This window comes from Capsicum annuum, chromosome 12 (genome assembly GCF_002878395.1).
Source record: "Capsicum annuum cultivar UCD-10X-F1 chromosome 12, UCD10Xv1.1, whole genome shotgun sequence".
NCBI classification, from domain to species: domain Eukaryota; kingdom Viridiplantae; phylum Streptophyta; class Magnoliopsida; order Solanales; family Solanaceae; genus Capsicum; species Capsicum annuum.
In genome coordinates this window covers 3700475-3718644 of record NC_061122.1, presented here as the reverse complement: position 1 = coordinate 3718644, position 18170 = coordinate 3700475, and the positions used below count along the sequence as shown (strand labels likewise).

General features: G+C 38.5%; 1 protein-coding gene and 1 pseudogene across 1 annotated transcript; both read left to right on the top strand.

The window, feature by feature from the left end:
* The first annotated feature begins 301 nt into the window (after positions 1-301).
* Positions 302-2678, top strand: LOC124889265 (annotated as a pseudogene).
* Positions 2679-5062: 2384 nt separating this feature from the next.
* On the top strand, positions 5063-17923 carry LOC107870511 (TMV resistance protein N). Its single transcript, XM_016717069.2, has 7 exons — positions 5063-5584; positions 10382-10652; positions 13390-13904; positions 14062-15151; positions 15273-15548; positions 15750-17466; positions 17567-17923. The coding sequence occupies exons 3-6, from the start codon at positions 13396-13398 to the stop codon at positions 17310-17312; spliced, it is 3438 nt and encodes a 1145-aa protein (XP_016572555.2). The 5' UTR covers positions 5063-5584; positions 10382-10652; positions 13390-13395; the 3' UTR covers positions 17313-17466; positions 17567-17923.
* Positions 17924-18170: the final 247 nt, after the last annotated feature.

The following is an 18170-nucleotide window of genomic DNA, read 5'->3' as shown; positions in this document are numbered from 1 at the left end:
TCAAGATCAACCTGCAGACATGCTAACTAAGGGGCTGACAAGAGCACAAGAAGTTCATCTCAATGACAAGCTAGAAATTTGTGACATTTTCACACCTTCCTAGCTTGAGGGGGAGTGTAGAATATGTAAAGAATGCAGCAGAACAATGAAGAAAGAGTAATTTTCAATTTTCTGTTATAACTGTTTTTTTGGCATGGACAGTTTAGCGGCTAGGTAGTTAGTTGGTTAGCTCATAAACAAGTCTATATTTAGAATTCAAGTGTACATTGAATGATCATGATGAATATACAACTCTACTCTTCTATCTCTAATGATCTTAATCTCTTCTTTACTTCTTTCTCCTTCTTCCTAAATCTGTACTCCCTCTTCTTTTTCTTCTACAGGAAGTGTCCTACTATCTGGTTTAATTACTACATACTCAAAGTTGGAACTTTGAATGTTTACGTATTATGCCTTTTTATGTATAATAAGAAATATTTGTTGTTGTGTGTACTGAATTGCAGCGTTTCCCGTGTCTACGAAGGCTAGATCTCAGCGACTCACAAAACCTGATGCAAACACCAGATTTCAGTGGGATGCCAAATTTGGAGAATTTGTATTTGCTGTCATGTAAGAGTCTTAAAGAGGTTCACCATTCCCTGGGAAATTGCAGAAAACTCATCCAATTATATTTGTATAATTATGAAAGCCTTGGGAGGTTTCCATGTGTTAGTGGGGAATCTCTTGAATATCTGAATCTGGAGTTTTGCTCTAGTTTAGAGATATTTCCAGAAGTGATGGGAAAAGTGAAGCCTCTTCTATTGAGTACCTAACTCAGGGAGAGATCCACTTGGGTAATATGGAAAATCTTGTAGCTCTTCCAAGCAGCATTTGCTAGTTGAAATGTTTGGTGAAGCTGGATATGTCCTATTGCTTTAAAGTTGAAAGCTTGCCAGAAGAGATAGGTAATTTAGAAAACTTGAAAAAAACAAAATGAAGCCCTGTTCTATTGAGTACCTAACTCAGGGAGTGTTATTTGTGTTCCCTCGGGTGAATGAAGGGTTACGCTCCTTGGAAATTCTGAATCTGAGTTTCTGCAATCTAATAGATGGAGGACTTCTGGAAGACATTGGATGCTTACATTCTTTGGAAGAGTTAACACTTAGTGGAAATAATTTTGAGTATTTTCCTCAAAGCATAGCCCAACTTAGTGCTCTTCGATTCTTGGGCTTATCACATTGCAAGAAGATTAATTTTGAACTTATCGTGGGGATGAAAAACTTGGAGGCTTTGAATCTCAGTTACTGCAATCTAATAGATAGAGAACTTGCGGATGACATTGGATGCTTATCTTCTTTGAAAGAGTTGGATCTCAGTGGAAATAATTTTGAGCATTTGCCTCGAAGCATAGCCCAACTTGGTGCTCTTCGGTGCTTGGACTTATCACATTGCAAGAGGCTTACACGCTGCTAGAATTTCCAGTTCTATTAGATACAATAGAAGCAGATTGGACAAATTATTGGATCTGTAATTCGTTATTTCAGAATATCTCATTTGTGCAGCATGACATCTCTGCTTCAGACTCCTTGTCACTAAGAGTGATAACAGGTTGGCGATGGCATGGGATGCCAATGTTCCCATACCAGGGAATTGATGGTGTGTCAGTCAATTTGCCTGATAATTGGTACATACATGATAGCTTCTTGGGATTTGCTGTATGTTACCATGGCACATTAATGGACATCACAGCTCACTTGATTTCCTCATCTGATGATGATGGGGTGTCGTGTATCACCCGGAAACTTGTCTTATCCAACCATTCAAAATACACTCTAGAACTTCCTGGTATTCATTTTTCTTGATACCTTTTTCCGGTTTGTGGGATCTTTCTAACGCAAATGGAAAAACACCAAACGACTATAGGCACATCATGTTATCTTCCTCCGAGAAAAAAGAGTATGAATTCCATTTGCTGTATAAAGATGAACCAACGGTTTAGGCCTTGTTACAAATAAGGGAAAATAATGCTGATATGATGATAGTGAGCACCATGATGAAGCCAGTTGCTCCTCTTCTAAGAAACAAAGGTCACCATTAGCTGCGAAGTAAGTACTTGTTTTCTTTTTGTAGTTAGCTGCAAAGTCTTCTCCAAAAACCGGTCAATTTTTTCTTTCTTTTTCCCTCTTTGTTTCCTCTATTTACAGGAGCTCGTCAATGAATGATTTAGATTTTATTGTCTCCATTTATGTTGGATTAACCAAGGTAAGTTAAAGACTAACAAGAAGTTTGACTTGTTTTCTTTTTCTTGTTGGTAGTGAAATTGTGGTCTCGACTATTTGCTATATTCTTATGATTCTTTCTTCTTCCCCCCTATTAGGGAGCTCATTGATGGGTGATTTGCATATCGTTGGTGAGTTTTTCAATTGATTCCCCACCTTGTCTTACGATGATGTAAAAGCCACTATTTAAGTAATGGATGCCAGAAATTTATGCTGCAGTTTTGAAAAGATCTTAAGAAGTGCAGACAATACTAATACAGTCACAAAAAAGAAGAACGAAAATCCTTGATATTCCACTGGCTTTTCCTATCAAAGTGAATAATCTAAAAACTAAGATTTGATGCCATAAAAAGTAATGTATAACTATGCTCAAATTTCCTTATGGACAATTTCTTTTTACAATTTAACTGGCTCTAAAACGGTTTGTTCAAATAATTATGTCGTTTCTTTAACTAGTTTCGCGCCTTTTCAGTGAGAATCAAGGACTAGGATTTCTCCTCCGCAAATAATTATCATATTCGTTTTGAAGTATCATGGTTTTCTTTTAACAGATGAATACTTCAATGTTATTTCCATTGTTCTTATTTTATTATCGAAAGGTAATGATCATGTTCTATCTTTACCAACACAATTCTGCTACATGTGGGGTACTTCCTTATATCATCATTCCTTCAAACTACTCTCGTATACTCTCCATCAGAAACTGATGCTCACCTTTCTACTTGCGAAATAATTTGTATTAATAGATGAGGATGCTTCTGCAGAGAAAAGGCAAAGTGCTATAACATCAGATAAATGACGAACTGCTAGCTGTGGTTTAGTTAAGATGTAACGCCCCGCATTTCGGGCTACAATATAGACCATGATTCCGATGCATTAATAATCCCGAAGCCATAAATCCTACGCCAATGTGGCATGTTAATTATTTGTGTAGTATGTGAATCCATTCATGCTTGAATTTAGACCATAGAGGTCCTTCAACTCAAGGATGAGTTGAAACTATTTCGATCGATTAAGTTTTAGTGGACGTTGTAATTTGTGTCAGCTTCCATCAACCATAACTCTCTGTATATGTCGAATTAGAGAGCCTACTATGTGTCAAATGATAGGTCTTCGAGTTACCTTTCCAACGATACCAATTTTTCTAAAATCCGGCACCCGAGCAAGAAGTTATGGCCTTTCAAAGTAGTATGCGTCGCCTAACCAATCGCACATGGCCCCTGGAAAACATAGGCGATAGCATAGGCGGAACCTATATAAACATAGGTGATAGCATAGGCGGTGCCTATGTAAAGGTTTCAAGTGACTTAAACACTCCGTTTATGGGGCAAAATGGTCCTTTTCCACCCTTTCTTAGCCCTAAACACGAAATTCAGTTCCAAAGACCCCAAAATACACCTTCATTCATCAAAAGTGCTCAAGGATTCTCCTTAGGGTTTCAAAATAAAAACCCAAGCAACTCAAGATTCAACCGGGGGTTTTAGAAACTAATTGCATATTTGGAATCCCCAGAACGTAGGCTTCAAGAAGCGCCTATAATCTTCGCATATAGAGGTACGTGGGGTTATCTCAAAAATCTCATGGGCTATAAAAATTAATGTTTTCAAAATGGGGGTTTTGAAATTACAAATATGATGATGTTTTAAACGTTTTATGATATTGATTTGGTCCTTAGGCCTAATTCCAATGTGATTTGATATATTATATATGGATATGCATATGTTTCATAATAATGATAAATTGAGAGCATGATTTACACGAAACCCCTCTCTTGATATGATATTGTTTTAGGTTTTCACATGAAATGAATCGTTTGAAATTATCTTGAAATGCATGTCATGAAATGTCTTAAAAATGTCATGATTTGGATTTGATTTTTGACTTTCAAAGAGAGGGTTGTTTTGTTCATGTTGAAATATGTTGCATATGATGATTGAATGAAGAGGATGATATGATACTGATGACTTGCAAGTCGGGTATGCCGATACCCTACAGAGTATGACATGTGATTGATTTGAACAAAGTTTGAAGGCATTGATTTTCATGAGACTGGTGGATGCCCGAAGAAGGCGTTTGAGTGAAAGGGCTCATCGCTGGAAGCCATATTTTCCGGTGTGGGTCATATGATATTGTATCCTACATAGGAGGATAATAAAATAATTGGTAAATCTCACATGGGGGGATTCCCTGCGGTGTACTCACATGGGGGGTATACCAGCTCCAAATCCTGGCGGCTACTTGGATTGGAGGCTTGGCTGCCGAGCACCAGAGGCGGATTCCACATAGCCGTGGAATTACAATTGTAGGGTATTACACCTAGCTCAATCGCATTACATTAGTATTGAAAACTATTACATTATGCCCATGTGTTTTCAAATAATTTGACATGAAACTGCTTTATAATGGCTCTCACCTACATTGTGTAAAAATATTATATTTTTGTTTTGATTTCTCTGCGTACCAGTACTTTTATATTGACCCCCTTCCCTCCCAGGTTCGGAGGCACAGTCTAGGGGTCCAAATAACCAGTAGATCTTTTCTAACAGATTTGCAGAATCAAGTGGTGAGCCTTCTATATTTCGGAAGGCTTGATGTCTATCAGTTCATTTATCATTTAGTAGTTTTGGGTCTACTGGGGGCCTTGTCCTAGGTTCTAGATAGTTATTTGTTTCAGTTATGTAGTAGAGATTTTGCAGACGTATTCGAGATGTTGATTGAGATTGTGGGACATTATTCCCCATAATTGTTTTGATATTATTCTTGACCATGTTTCCGTATTATTGTTTATCTTCCGCATTTCTGTCATCATATTAATTATGTGCATGATTACCAGATAGATAGGGGTGTTTCGGGCCTCATGGTTTGGGATACTCGTCACGGCCAGGGCCTCGGTTCGGGTCGTGACATAAGATCTTTTCATCTTTCAAATTTCTTGCAAAAACATTGAGCACTAGACAGTTAAGGGGCAAAGTTACTTCGCAGCTCTTTTCTCTCTCGACTCTTCACACTAATTAATGATTCAATCTGATATTGTGATTGCTCCTTTTGGATTAGGAGTAGGCTGTTTTTTAATTCTTATGGTCTGCTGTCTTGTTGAAATTGAATTGATAAATTAAGGGGTAACATCCATATTTGGATTACTTGTAAGTGATTCTAACAATGTTTTTACTCTGGTTTTGGATTACTTTTGCAGCGCAAACTGAGAAGCAAAGATGCTACTTTGAGAATAGAACCGGTCTCACTGCCTATGCATCGCACATGTTTCCTCTATTTGCAACAGATAACTAGGCTCTTGGCCTGAGATAGAGATTCATGAAAGAACTTGGGTACGCGATAATTCATTCTTTACAAGTATAACCACAATTCCATTTGTTGATAAGTAGTGTTAGAGTTATGACACGAATTTTATTGATCCGGCCCAGAAAGTTTCACGGTGCGGCCCACGTTTGTGATTTTCAATGGGGTCTGTGGTGGTAGCATAGGGATCGGGCCGATAGGCCCATGGACCTTTATGTTTTTTGGGCCTAGGACATATTTGTATTCAAGTATTATATAAGTGCATTTAGTGGGTTGTTTTTTATATCTAGAAAATGCTCATTCTCCATATTGTACTTCTCTCCTTTCATTATAGTGAAACATCCTCTGCCTCTGCCCATGGTTTTTCCCGCAAGGGTTTCCACATAAATTTGTGTGTTCTTGCTTTCTTTCTTCTTGTGGTTTGCTTTATTTCTGCCCAATTCCTAACAAACTGGTATCAGAGCCTGTTTGATTGTTTTCTCGGAGATGGCAACCATGAAGTATGATATTTTTCTGTTGGATCGCAACACTAGATTTTTATTATGGTAGATTAAGATGCGGGATGTTGTCGCACAGATAGATTTGGACGATGCTCTATTAGGGTTTGATAAGATGCCCTTATCGTGGACAAACGAGGACAAACGACCTAAGGATCGAAAGGCTCTATCTCAGATCCACTTTTATTTATCCAATCAGATTCTACAGGATGTTTTGAAGGAGGCCACTTTCACTGTGTTGTGGTTGAAATTAGAATCGCTGTGTATGACGAAGAGCCTAACAAGTAAGTTATATCTCAAGTAACGAATTTAATCCCATCGCATGTCTGAGGGTACATCCTTGGAGGATCACCTATCTGTATTTAAGAAAACCATCTCTAATTTAGAGACTCTAGAGGTTAAGTACGATGACGAAGATTTAGGGTTGATTTTGTTGTGTATGCTGCCTGCATCATGCACAACCTTTAGGGATACAATTTTATATAGTCGTGATACCCTAACAATTGATAAAGTCTATGATGTGTTGTTCTCTAAGGAGAAGATGAAGCATCTTGTGAATGGGTTGGATACTCAAAGAGATAGTCTCATTGTTCGAGGAGGAAGGACTCATGAGAGGAATTCTGGGGGTGATGATAGGAATATGTCAAAATACAAAAATAGAAAAAAAACCTATAATTACAGCAAGAAGAAGGGCTATATCAAATTTGAGTGTTGAAAGCTACAAAATAGAGAGAAAAGAGAAGCTCCAAAATCGAAGGGAAGCCAACCAGAGAAGTCCGGTGAAGCTAGTTTTGTGAAAGATGGCGTTAGTGATGGAGAACTCTTGATAGTTTCTGATGGTAACTCTAACCCCTGTGAGGATTGGATTCTCGATTCAGCTTGCACGCTTCACATGTGTCATAATCGGGATTGGTTTACAACATATGAAACAGTCTCTAAAGGTGTTGTGTTAATGGAAAATCACACACCTTGTAAGATAGCTGGTATTGGAGTAATCAGGCTCAAGATGTTTGATGGGGTTGTGAGGACACTTGGTGATGTGTGGTATGTCCCAGACCTGAAGAGAAATCTTATTTTCTTGAGTACCCTTGATTCCAATAGTTATAGGTACATTGGTGAAGGTAGAGTCCTGAAGGTTACTAAAGGTGCTCTTGTTGTGATGAAGAGACAGAGAAAGTCTACAAATTTGTATGTCCTGCAAAGCTCTACCATTATAGGTGATGTAGCCGTTCTACCTCCTCTCTATCAGAAAGTGACATTGCTAAAATTTGGCATATACGCCTGGGGCGTATGAGTGAAAACGAGGTGACTGAACTAAGCAGGAGAAGACTTCTTGATGGGCATAGTCTTACCAAATTAGAGTTCTATGAGCATTGCATTTTTGGGAAGCAGAAGAGAGTCAGATTCACTAAAGGCATCTACTCAACTAAGGGCACATTTGATTACATTCATTCTGATCTCTGGGTCCTTCTAGAGGAGGTACAAATTATTTGTTGACTAATATTGATGACTAGTCCAGAAAAGTTTGGGTGTTCTTCCTGAAGCAAAATAATAATGTGTTGCCTACTTTTAAAGAGTGGAAGCTTATGATTGAAAAGCAAACAGGGAAGCAAGTAAAACGCCTTCAGACTGATAATGGTTTAGAATTCTATTCTAATGAATTTAATGCTGTATGCAAGTCAGAAGGAATTGTGAGGCACTTGGCAGTTCGTCATACTGCGAAGCAGAATGGTATGGCTTAGCGAATGAATAGGACTATAATAGAGAAGGTGCATTGTATGCTCTCTAATGCTGGTTTACCCAAGTCTTTTTAGGCCGAAGTTGCTTCTACAACTTGTCTTCTTATTAACCGCTCTCCCTTAGTCGCGATTGATAAAAAGACTTCACAAGAGGTATGATCTGGTACTCCTGCTAGTTTTCTGATTTGAGGATATTTGAATGTCCTGCGTATGCTAATGTTGATAATGGAAAGTAAGTTTATAAGCTTTGGTGTCCAGAAAGAAGAAAGGTTATAATTAGCAGAGATGTTGTGTTTGATAAAACTGCCATGCTTTGGGCTCCCTCCAAGTCTAGTGCTTCTCCTCCAAATGAGCTTAGTGACATGAATCAACAAAATTCAAGCACCCATGTTGAATTGCAGATTGGAGCAGAGTCTAAACCAGTGCCTACTTCTCAGTCTAGCCCATAGATACAGAGTGGTACTATTTCTTCTTCACCATCAGTGACGCCATAATATTCTATTGCTAAAGATGGGCCTAAAAGAGATATTAGACCTCCTCAGAAGTATACTGAAGCTGATTTGGTTGCTTATGCATTGAATGTACCAGAAAATATTGATTCCGATGAAGAACCTTCTTCTTACTCAGAGGCAGTTAGTTGTGATGATTTTGAACGATGGATGATTGCTATGCAGGAGGAGATGGAATCACTTCATAAGACTGACACATGGGATTTGGTGAGATTGCCTAAAGATAAGAAAGTTGTCCGTTGCAAGTGGATATTCAAAAAGAAAGAAGGAACATCGGGAGTTGAAGATGCTAGGTGCAAAGAAAGACTAGTTGCTAAAGGTTACAGTCAGGTTCCAGGTGTTGACTTCATAGATGTGTTTTCTCCAGTTGTAAAGCATAGTTCGATTCGAGCCTTGCTTGGTATTGTGGCCATGCATGATCTTGAGCTTGAGTAGTTGGATGTCAAAACTGCATTCTTACATGGAGAACGTGAGGAGGATATCTATATGCATCAACCAGAGTGTTTTATAGTCTCAGGAAAGGAGGATTGTGTATGCTGGATGAAAAAGTTTCTTTATGGCTTAAAATAGTCTTCCAGGCAGTGGTATAAGAGGTTTGACTCTTTTATGACCTCTCATATGTTTCGGAGGAGTAGTTATGATAGTTATGTCTACTTCAAGGAGGTAAGTGATGGTTCATTCATGTATCTTCTCTTGTATGTTGATGATATGTTAATTGCAGCAAATGATATGAGAGAGATAATAAAAGTCAAAGCCCAGCAAGGAGTCTGAGATGAAGGATCTAGGGGCAGTAAAGAAGATTCTTGGTATGGAAATTATGATGGATAGAGAAAAGTGTAAGTTATACTTGAGTCAGAAAAGGTATATTGAGAAAGTGCTTCACGGGCTCAATATGCAAAATGCCAAACCTGTAAGTACTCCATTGGCAGCTCACTTCAAACTCTTAGCCACTTTATCTCCAAAGATAGATAATGAGCATGACTATATCTCTCGAGTTCCATACTCTAGTGCCGTCAGGTCTCTTATATATGCGGTGGTGTGTTTCCGACCAGATTTATCTTATGCCGTCAGTGTAGTTAGCAGATACACGGAAAATCCTGGCAAAGAACATTGAAAGTAGTTCAGTGGATTTTTAGATACTTACATGGATCTGCTGATGTTTGTTTGCAGTTTGGGCAAAATAGAGATGGAGTAATCGGATATGTTGATTCTGATTTTGTAGGAGATCATGATAAAAAGAGGTCCCTTACAGGCTATGTTTTCACCATTGGTGGTTGTGCTATTATTTGGAAAGCTACCTTACAGACTACGGTTGCTTTGTCAACTACTGAGGTAGAGTATATGGTTATTACATAGGCTTTCAAGGAAGATATTTGGTTGAAGGGTCTGTTCAGTGAACTTAGAAAAGACTTACAAATGATTATGGTTTTTTGCGACAGTCAGAGTGCTATCTTCCTTATGAAAGATCAGATGTTTCACGAGAGGACAAAGCACATAGATGTTCGGTATCATTTTGTGCGTGAAATTATTGCTCGTGGTGATATTGTGGTGACCAATTTTAGTACTCATGATAATCCTATTGATATAATGACCAAGACACTACCAATTGCCAAGTTTGAGCATTGCTTGCACTTGGTTAGTGTTAGCTGTTAAGATGTGCCCTTAGGAGCTTTTGTGGAAGAGGTGGAGAGTTTGTCTTGAAATGGATTTGAGTTATGAATTAGAATTCGTGTCAAGGTGGATATTGTTAGAGTTGTGACCTGAATTTTATTGATTCGGCCCAGAAAGTTTTGCAGTGCGACCCATGTTTGTGATTTTCAATGGGGTCTATGGTGGTAGCGTAGGGATCAGTCCGATAGGCCCATGGACCTTTATGTTTTTTGCGCCTAAGACTTATTTGTGTGCACATATTATATAAGTGCATTTAGTGGGTTGTTTTGTGTATTCCTCTGCCTCTGCCCGTGATTTTTCCCGCAAGGGTTTTCACGTAAATCTGTGTGTTCTTGTTTTCTTTCTGCTTGTGGTTTGTTGTATTTCTGCCCGATTCCTAAGAAGTAGCTTGTCTAAAAATCCAATTGCAGATGAATATGTGCAAAACAAGAAAACTTTGCCAAAACGGGTGGATGGAAGAAGCATTGCAACTACTAGTAAGTTCCCTCACATCAAAAAGCAAACGGAGCAAAGGAGAACTATTTCCGGTGATCAAACACACCTTCACTGATAGAGCAACTATTCTTCCATTGGGATGTAGAGTTCAAATACTTTCTCTGCCACCACCAAGTTCTACCGAAGTAGCATACTTCTTTATTGATTCCGATCCACCTTCAAATCTGCTTGTGGTAGCAATACGAAGTACATTTTCTTATCTCAGGATTTTCTATTGACTTCTAACTCTGCTTCTAACTCTTTTTACTGTGATCTATAGCATTATTTAATCCTTCATCTTGCTGGCAAAATTAGAAGGTTACACTCAGTTATCATAGTATTCAGTAAGGTCAAAGATGTTCCAATTTTGTTAGAATATTACTGATTCAGATGACAAATCAAAAAGTCCCCACATAATTTTTAAATTTTCCGATTTAAATCCAACCCATTTCTTATCTGTATTAACGCGAGTGAGTTGTAACTCAACAAATTTATTTAACTTATTTTTAATTCAAGCTCTTCCAAGGATTTCCTCTATTTCATAAGATGCAATGAGCTTCCTTCAATCACAACAAAGTCAGCTGACACATAAAATTTTGTAGATTATTTCTTCTATTAATAATTGACTCCTTCAATCACAGTGGAAGTCAGCTGTTGTCTGGTGACAAAGCAATTCGTTCATTATTTTTTGCTAATTCGGTATGTTGAAGACTCAGCAATATTTTGCTGGACCAAGACTTTTTCTGCTACCTTGGAAATTTACAATTGAAAGGACAATTCAATTGCAGAGGAGAGATGGATATTGGTTTTTGGACTTTTGGAGGTAGGTGATTCGACATGATATGGAGCAGTTACAGTTTACTGAGGACATGATCCTAGATAGGAAGTTGGAAAATGCATATTAGGATAGAAGGGTAGTTGGAAGGTGTTCTTTAATTTGTTTTTGTAGTCCGTACTAAAGTTGCAACATAATTTTTAACTTTTGGATGTAAATAGTGGCAGGAATTGCGGTTTTTTGTGACTTTCGGTGGGTGCGTGCCCATGAATTGGGGGGTAGGCTTGGGCTTCGATAAAAATTTTGGTCAAAACTTTTTGATCGGTCCTCTAATGGTCTATTAAGTGGATCAGGTTGCTTTGGCGGGGCTAGGGGAGCCAGTTTCCATGTCAAATGTGAGAAACGACAGAAATTGTGGGGTCTTTTTTGCAATTTTCGGTGGGTGCTAGCCCACGATTGGGGGTTGGGCCAGGTCTACAGAAATAATTTTGGGAGAAAATTCTCGGGTGGTCCCCTAACAGCCTATTAAATGATCAGGTTTCTTTGGGAGGGTTGGGAGAAACATTTTTCAAGTCAAATGGGTGAAACAATGGGAGTTGAGGATTTTTTGTGTGTTAGTCCCCAGTTCGGGAGGTGGGCTCAGGCACTAGAAAAATAATTTGGTCAAAACTTCTCGGGCGGTTCCTTAGCAGCCTATTAAATGGATTGAGTTTCTTTGGCGGAGATAGGAGAGCCATTTTCCAAGTCAAACGGTTGAAACAACATAAATTGTGGCTTTTTATGTGACTTTCGATGGATGTTAGTCCACGGTTAGGGGGTGAGGCTCGGGCTATTAAATAGATCGGGTTTCTTTAGCTGGGTCGGGGGAGCTATTTTTCAAGTCAAATGGGCGAAACAGCAGGAATTGAAGGTTATTTGTGACTTTCGATGGGTGTTAGGCCACGGTTCACTGGGTGGGCTTGGGCTCTCGGATAAATTTTGCTTGAAACTTCGCCGGCAGTCCCCTGATGGATTATTAATGGATTGGCTTGTTTTGGCGGGCCAGGGGAGCCATTTTTCAAGTCATACGGGCGAAACTACAAGGATCGCGGATTTTTAGCGACTTTCGGTGGGTGGTTAGCCCATGGTTCCTGGGGTGGACTCGGGCTCCGGGAAAAATCTTGGTGCAACTTCTTGGACGGTCCCTTGACGGTCTATGAAATGAATTAGTGGCTTTGGAGGGGCCGGGAGAGCCATTTTTCAAGTCAAATGGGTGAAACAGTTGGAATTGCGGGTTTTTGTCACTTTCTAGTGGTGTTAGCTCACGGTTCGGGGGATACGTCAGACTTTGGGAAAATTTTTAGACAAAACATCTCGAGCGGTCTCCTGACGACTTATTAAATGGATGGGGTTATTTTGGTTGGGCTGGGGGAGCCATTTTCCAATCCAGACCGGCAAAACGGCAGGAATTGCAGGTTTTTTTGCGACTTTGGGTGGGTATGCTCGGGCTCCAAAAAAATTTTTGAGCGAAACTTCTCTGGCGGTCCCTGATGGCCTATTAAATGGATCGTGTTGCTTTGGCGGGGCTGGGAAGCCACTTTCCAAGTCAAACGTGGGAATTGGAAAAAATCACGGTTGACGAAATTTTCAGGATGTTACATCAAGTCGAACCATCAAGTTAATAAAGTGCAATTTTGGTCTTTAAGTTTGTTGGATGCTAACACTTTCAATCTCCATGAAGTATTGATCGAACTCTATTCGTAAGATTGACGAAAATTAATGGAAAAGTTACCCATTTGGCAAATATAAAGGACAAAAACCATAATTTAACCTTTGAGAAATTAAAAGGATACTATTTAGTGCATATGGAACTATTATATTATTGGTAAGAAGAGGGACTGCAACTACCAGTGCCATTATTTACATATTTTAAGAGTGGGTAGGTGGTCTTTGATGGAATTTTCTACTTCCTTCAATTAAAATTGATTTAAGAGGGACTCCACATTAACTTTGCAACTATGCATGGATTTTTAAATGTTGTAGTCTTTAAATTCAAGATATTTTTTCTTTCTCACCAAATTTGCTCCTTTTTTTAAAGGAATTCCTTGATACTTGATAGAACCATTCATCTTTCATTTTCTTTCTCTTTCTTCATCTGATAATTATCACACCGTGTGTTCTCTTTTTCAGACATCCATGGCTTCTTCTTTCTCTTTTGCAAGTAATTTACAGTACCGTCCTCGATGGAAGTATGCTGTGTTTCTAAGTTTTAGAGGTGAGGATACTCGTAAAACATTTGCTGGTCACTTGTATCAAGGCTTGAAAAGCCGGGGATTATTCACCTTTCTAGATGATACAAGGATAGAGGATGGTGATTCAATTCCAGAAGAACTCCTTAACTCTATCGAAGTGTCTCAATTTGCAGTCGTTGTTTTCTCAAAGAATTTTGCAACGTCAAGGTGGTGCTTGAATGAACTAGTCAAGATCATGGAATGCAATAAACAAGAAAATGGACAAACAGTCATACCGATCTTCTATGATGTGGATCCATCACATGTTCGAAATCAACGTGGGGACTTTGAAAAATCATTTGAGGAATATGAACTAAAGTATAAGGATGATGTTGAGGGGATGCAGAAGGTGCAACGATGGAGAACTGCCCTAACTGATGCCGCAAATCTAAAAGGACATGATATCCGTGATGGGTGAGTTGAAAACACACATGTAATTTCTTTTCAAGTTTTGCTACTTTCATGCTTAAAATATAGGCTGTTTATACCCTGCTGGACATTAACAATATGGCATACTTACTAATACTTGACTTCTTCACATTTTCCACAATCGATCTTCTTATTTATGTAGGAATGAATCAGAGAAAATTCAGCAGATCGTCGATTGCATCTCTTCCAAACTATACAAGACTGGTTATTCTTTATCTTCTTTGCAAGATGTTGTCGGAATAAATGCTCATTTAGAGAAACTAAAACCCCTACTTCAGATAGAAATCAATGATGTTCGGATGGTAGGGATCTGGGGAATAGGAGGAGTTGGTAAAACAACAGTAGCAAGAGCCATCTTTGATACTCTGTCTTATCGATTCAAAGCTGCTTGTTTTCTTGCAGATGTTAAAGAAAATGCAAAAAGGAATCAATTGCATTCTTTACAAAATATCCTTCTATCTGAACTGTTGAGGAAAAAAGACGATTACATCAATAATAAGTTAGATGGGAAGTCTATGATTCCGAAAAGGCTTTGTAATATGAAGGTGCTAATCGTGCTTGATGACATAGATCATAGTGATCATTTGGAGTATTTAGCAGGTGGTCTTCATTGGTTTGGTGATGGCAGCAGAGTTGTGATAACAACTAGAAACAGACAATTGATAGAGAATGATGATGCAATATATGAAGTGTCTACACTACCTGGTGACGAAGCTATGTTGTTGTTCAATCAACATGCTTTCAAAAATAAAATTCCAGATGAGCGTTTTAAGACGTTCTCGTTGGAGGTCGTAAATCATGCTAAAGGCCTTCCTTTAGCCCTCAAGGTGTGGGGTTCTTTGTTGCGTAGGAAAGACCTAACTCAATGGCGAAGAATAATAGATAAAATAAAGGACAAGTCAACATCAGAAATTGTTGAGAAACTCAAAATAAGTTATGATGGTTTAGAGTCCGAAGAGCAAAAGATGTTCCTGGATATGGCATGTTTCCTCAGAGGATATCATAAAAGTGAAGTCCTAAGAGTCCTCGAGAGCTATAGTATTGGATCTGAATGTGGATTGGATGTCCTAATTGACAAATCTCTTGTGTTCATCTCTGGAGATGATAGGCTTGAAATGCACGACTTGATTGAAGATATGGGTAGATATGTCGTGAAAATGCAGAAAGAATTGGGAGAACCTAGCAGAATATGGGACGTTGAAGATTTCGAAGAAGTTATGCTGAACAATACAGTAAGTAGGCTAAACAATGTTTAATTTCATCCCTACCTCTCCTTCGAGGTAGTGGTATGGACTGCGTACATTTTACCCTCTTATTGTTATTATTTTCAGGACTAATGATCTTTTTTATCAGGAGACAAAAGCAATGGAATCAATCTGGCTGGAAAATGACAGCGTTAAAAAACTATTTTTTAGCAAAGAAGTCATGAAAAATATGAAAAGGCTTAAACTATTATACATCAACAAATTTGATACACATGATGCCATTGAGTACCTGCCCAACAGCTTGGGTTGGATTCAGATTTTTGGATATCCTTGGGAATCGTTGCCAGAAGATTTTGAACCCAAAAGACTTGTTCATCTTGATCTCTTCCAAGGTTCGCTGCATCATTTATGGTTTGAAACAAAGGTACAATTGTTCAGACCTATCTATAACGTCACCTCGTTATAATGGTATTTCACTTATAGCGACCTGATTTTTCATGTTATATTTTACTTTTCTACAAAAGTTGGAATATTGAATGTCTATGTATTATGCCTTTTTATGTACAACCACTACTCCTTTTATGTATAATAAGAAATATTTGTTATTGTGTGTCCTGAATTGCAGAATTTACCGTGTCTACGAAAGCTAGATCTCAGCCGCTCACGAAACCTGATTCAAACGCCAGATTTCAGGGCGATGCCAAATTTGGAGCATTTGTATTTGGTGTCCTGTATGAATCTTAAAGAGGTTCACCATTCCCTTGGAAATTGCAGAAAACTCATCCACTTAAGTTTGAATTGTTGTGAAAGCCTTAAGAGGTTTCCATGTGTTAGTGTGGAATCTCTTGAATATCTGGATCTGGAGAATTGCTATAGTTTAGAGAAATTTCCAGAAATGATCGGAGAAGTGAAGCCCTCTTCTAATCAGTACCGAACTCATATTACCAGGGGAGTGCTCTGTTTGAATAAGATGAAAAATCTTGTAGCTCTTCCAAGCAGCATTTGTAAGTTGAAATGTTTGGTGAAGCTGAATGTGTCCTACTGCTTTAAAGTTGAAAGCTTGCCAGAAGAGATAGGTGATTTAGAAAACTTGGAGGATCTTGATGCTAGATTTACTCTAATTTCAAGACCTCCATCTTCCATCGTCCGCTTGAACAAGCTTAAATTCTTGAGTTTTGAAAAAAACAAAAAGAAGCCCTCTTCTACTGAGTACCTAACTCAGGGAGTGTTATTTGTGTTCCCTCGGGTGAACAAAGGGTTACACTCCTTGAAAATTCTGAATCTCTGTCACTGCAATCTAATAGATGGAGGACTTCTGGAAGACATTGGATGCTTACATTCTTTGGAAGAGTTAACACTTAGCGGAAATAATTTTGAGTATTTTCCTCAAAGCATAGCCCAACTTGGTGCTCTTCGATTCTTGGACTTATCACATTGCAATAAGATTAATTTTGAACTTATCGTGGGGATGAAAAACTTGGAGACTTTGAATCTCAGTTGCTGCAATCTAATAGATGGAGAACTTCCGGATGACATTGGATGCTTATCCTCTTTGAAAGAGTTGAATCTCAGTGGAAATAATTTTGGGCATTTGCCTCGAAGCATAGCCCAACTTGGTGCTCTTCAATGCTTGGACGTATCACATTGCAAGAGGCTTACACAGCTGCCAGAATTTCCAGTTCAATTAGATACAATAGAAGCAGATTGGACAAATTATTGGATCTGTAATTCGTTATTTCAGAATATCTCATTATTGCAGCACGACATCTCTGCTTCAGACTCCTTGTCACTAAGAGTGATTACAGGTTGGCAGTGGCATGGGATACCAATGTTTCCATACCAGGGAATTGTTGGTGTACCATTCAATTTGCCTAAGAATTGGTACATACATGATAGCTTCTTGGGATTTGCTGTATGTTACTATGGCATATTAACTGACTTCATAGCTCACTTGATTCACTTATCTGATGATGGGATGTCGTGCATCACCCGCAAACTTGTCTTATCGAACCATTCAGAATATTCTCCAAATGGTGTTCATTTTTTCTTGATACCTTTTGCGGGTTTATGGGATATATCTAAGGCAAATGGAACAACACCAAATGACTATAGGCACATCATGTTATCTTCCTCCAAAAAAAATGAGTATATATTTTGTTTGTTGTATAAAGATGAACTAGGCGTTTAGGCCTTTTTGCAAATAATGGAAAATAATGATGAACATTGTCTTGGGACAAGGAGGAGAAGATTTGATTATAGTGAACACCATGATGAAGCCAGTTGCTCCTCTTCTAAGCAACAAGTAGATGCACTTTGCAGCAATATCAACTGCCAGGAATATAGTAAGTAATTGTTTCCTTTTTGTTGTTAGCTGCAAAGTCTTTATCCAAAACTGATCAATTTTTTCTTTCCTTTTTCCCTCTTTGTTTCCCCTATTGACAGGAGCTATTTACAGCAATCAAACGCACCTCCACTGATAGAGCAACTATTCTTCCATTGGGATGTAGAGCTCAAATACTTTCTCCGCCACCACCAAGTTCTACCGAAGTAGCATAGTTCCTTATTGATTCTGATCCACTGTCATATCTGCGTGTGGTAGCAATACGAAGTACATCTTTTGTTATCTCAGAATTATTGTGTGACATAGCATAGAATTAGAGTCAAACAAGTTGTGTGACTATTTCTGCTACCTTGGAAATGTACAATTGAAAGATCAATTCAATTGCAGAGGAGACATGTGCACTGGTTTTTGGACTTTTGGAGGAAGGTGATTCGACGGGATATAGAGCAGTTACAGCTTACTTAGGACATGTCCTAGATAGGAAGGTGTGGAGAACGCATATTAGAGTAGAAGGGTAGTTGGAAGGTGTTCTTTAATTTGTTTTTGTTGTACGTACTAAGAGTCTTTATACTATGCTTGTGGTTTCGTGTTCTTGGAGTTTTGATGATGTTTTTTGTTTTGGGTAGATTGAGGATAGTGTTATTTGGTGTTAGTCTGGTTATGGTCATTATCTTTTGTTGTACAACTACTTATTGCTTCTTTTCT

Bases quoted from the DNA above. Each gene is read 5' to 3' on its own strand.
- LOC107870511 (XM_016717069.2), top strand. From the start codon at position 13,396: ATGGCTTCTTCTTTCTCTTTTGCAAGTAATTTACAGTACCGTCCTCGA. The intron at 15,152-15,272 runs GTAAGTAGGCTA...CTTTTTTATCAG, and splicing joins AAGTTATGCTGAACAATACA to GAGACAAAAGCAATGGAATC. The intron at 15,549-15,749 runs GTACAATTGTTC...CCTGAATTGCAG, and splicing joins ATTTATGGTTTGAAACAAAG to AATTTACCGTGTCTACGAAA.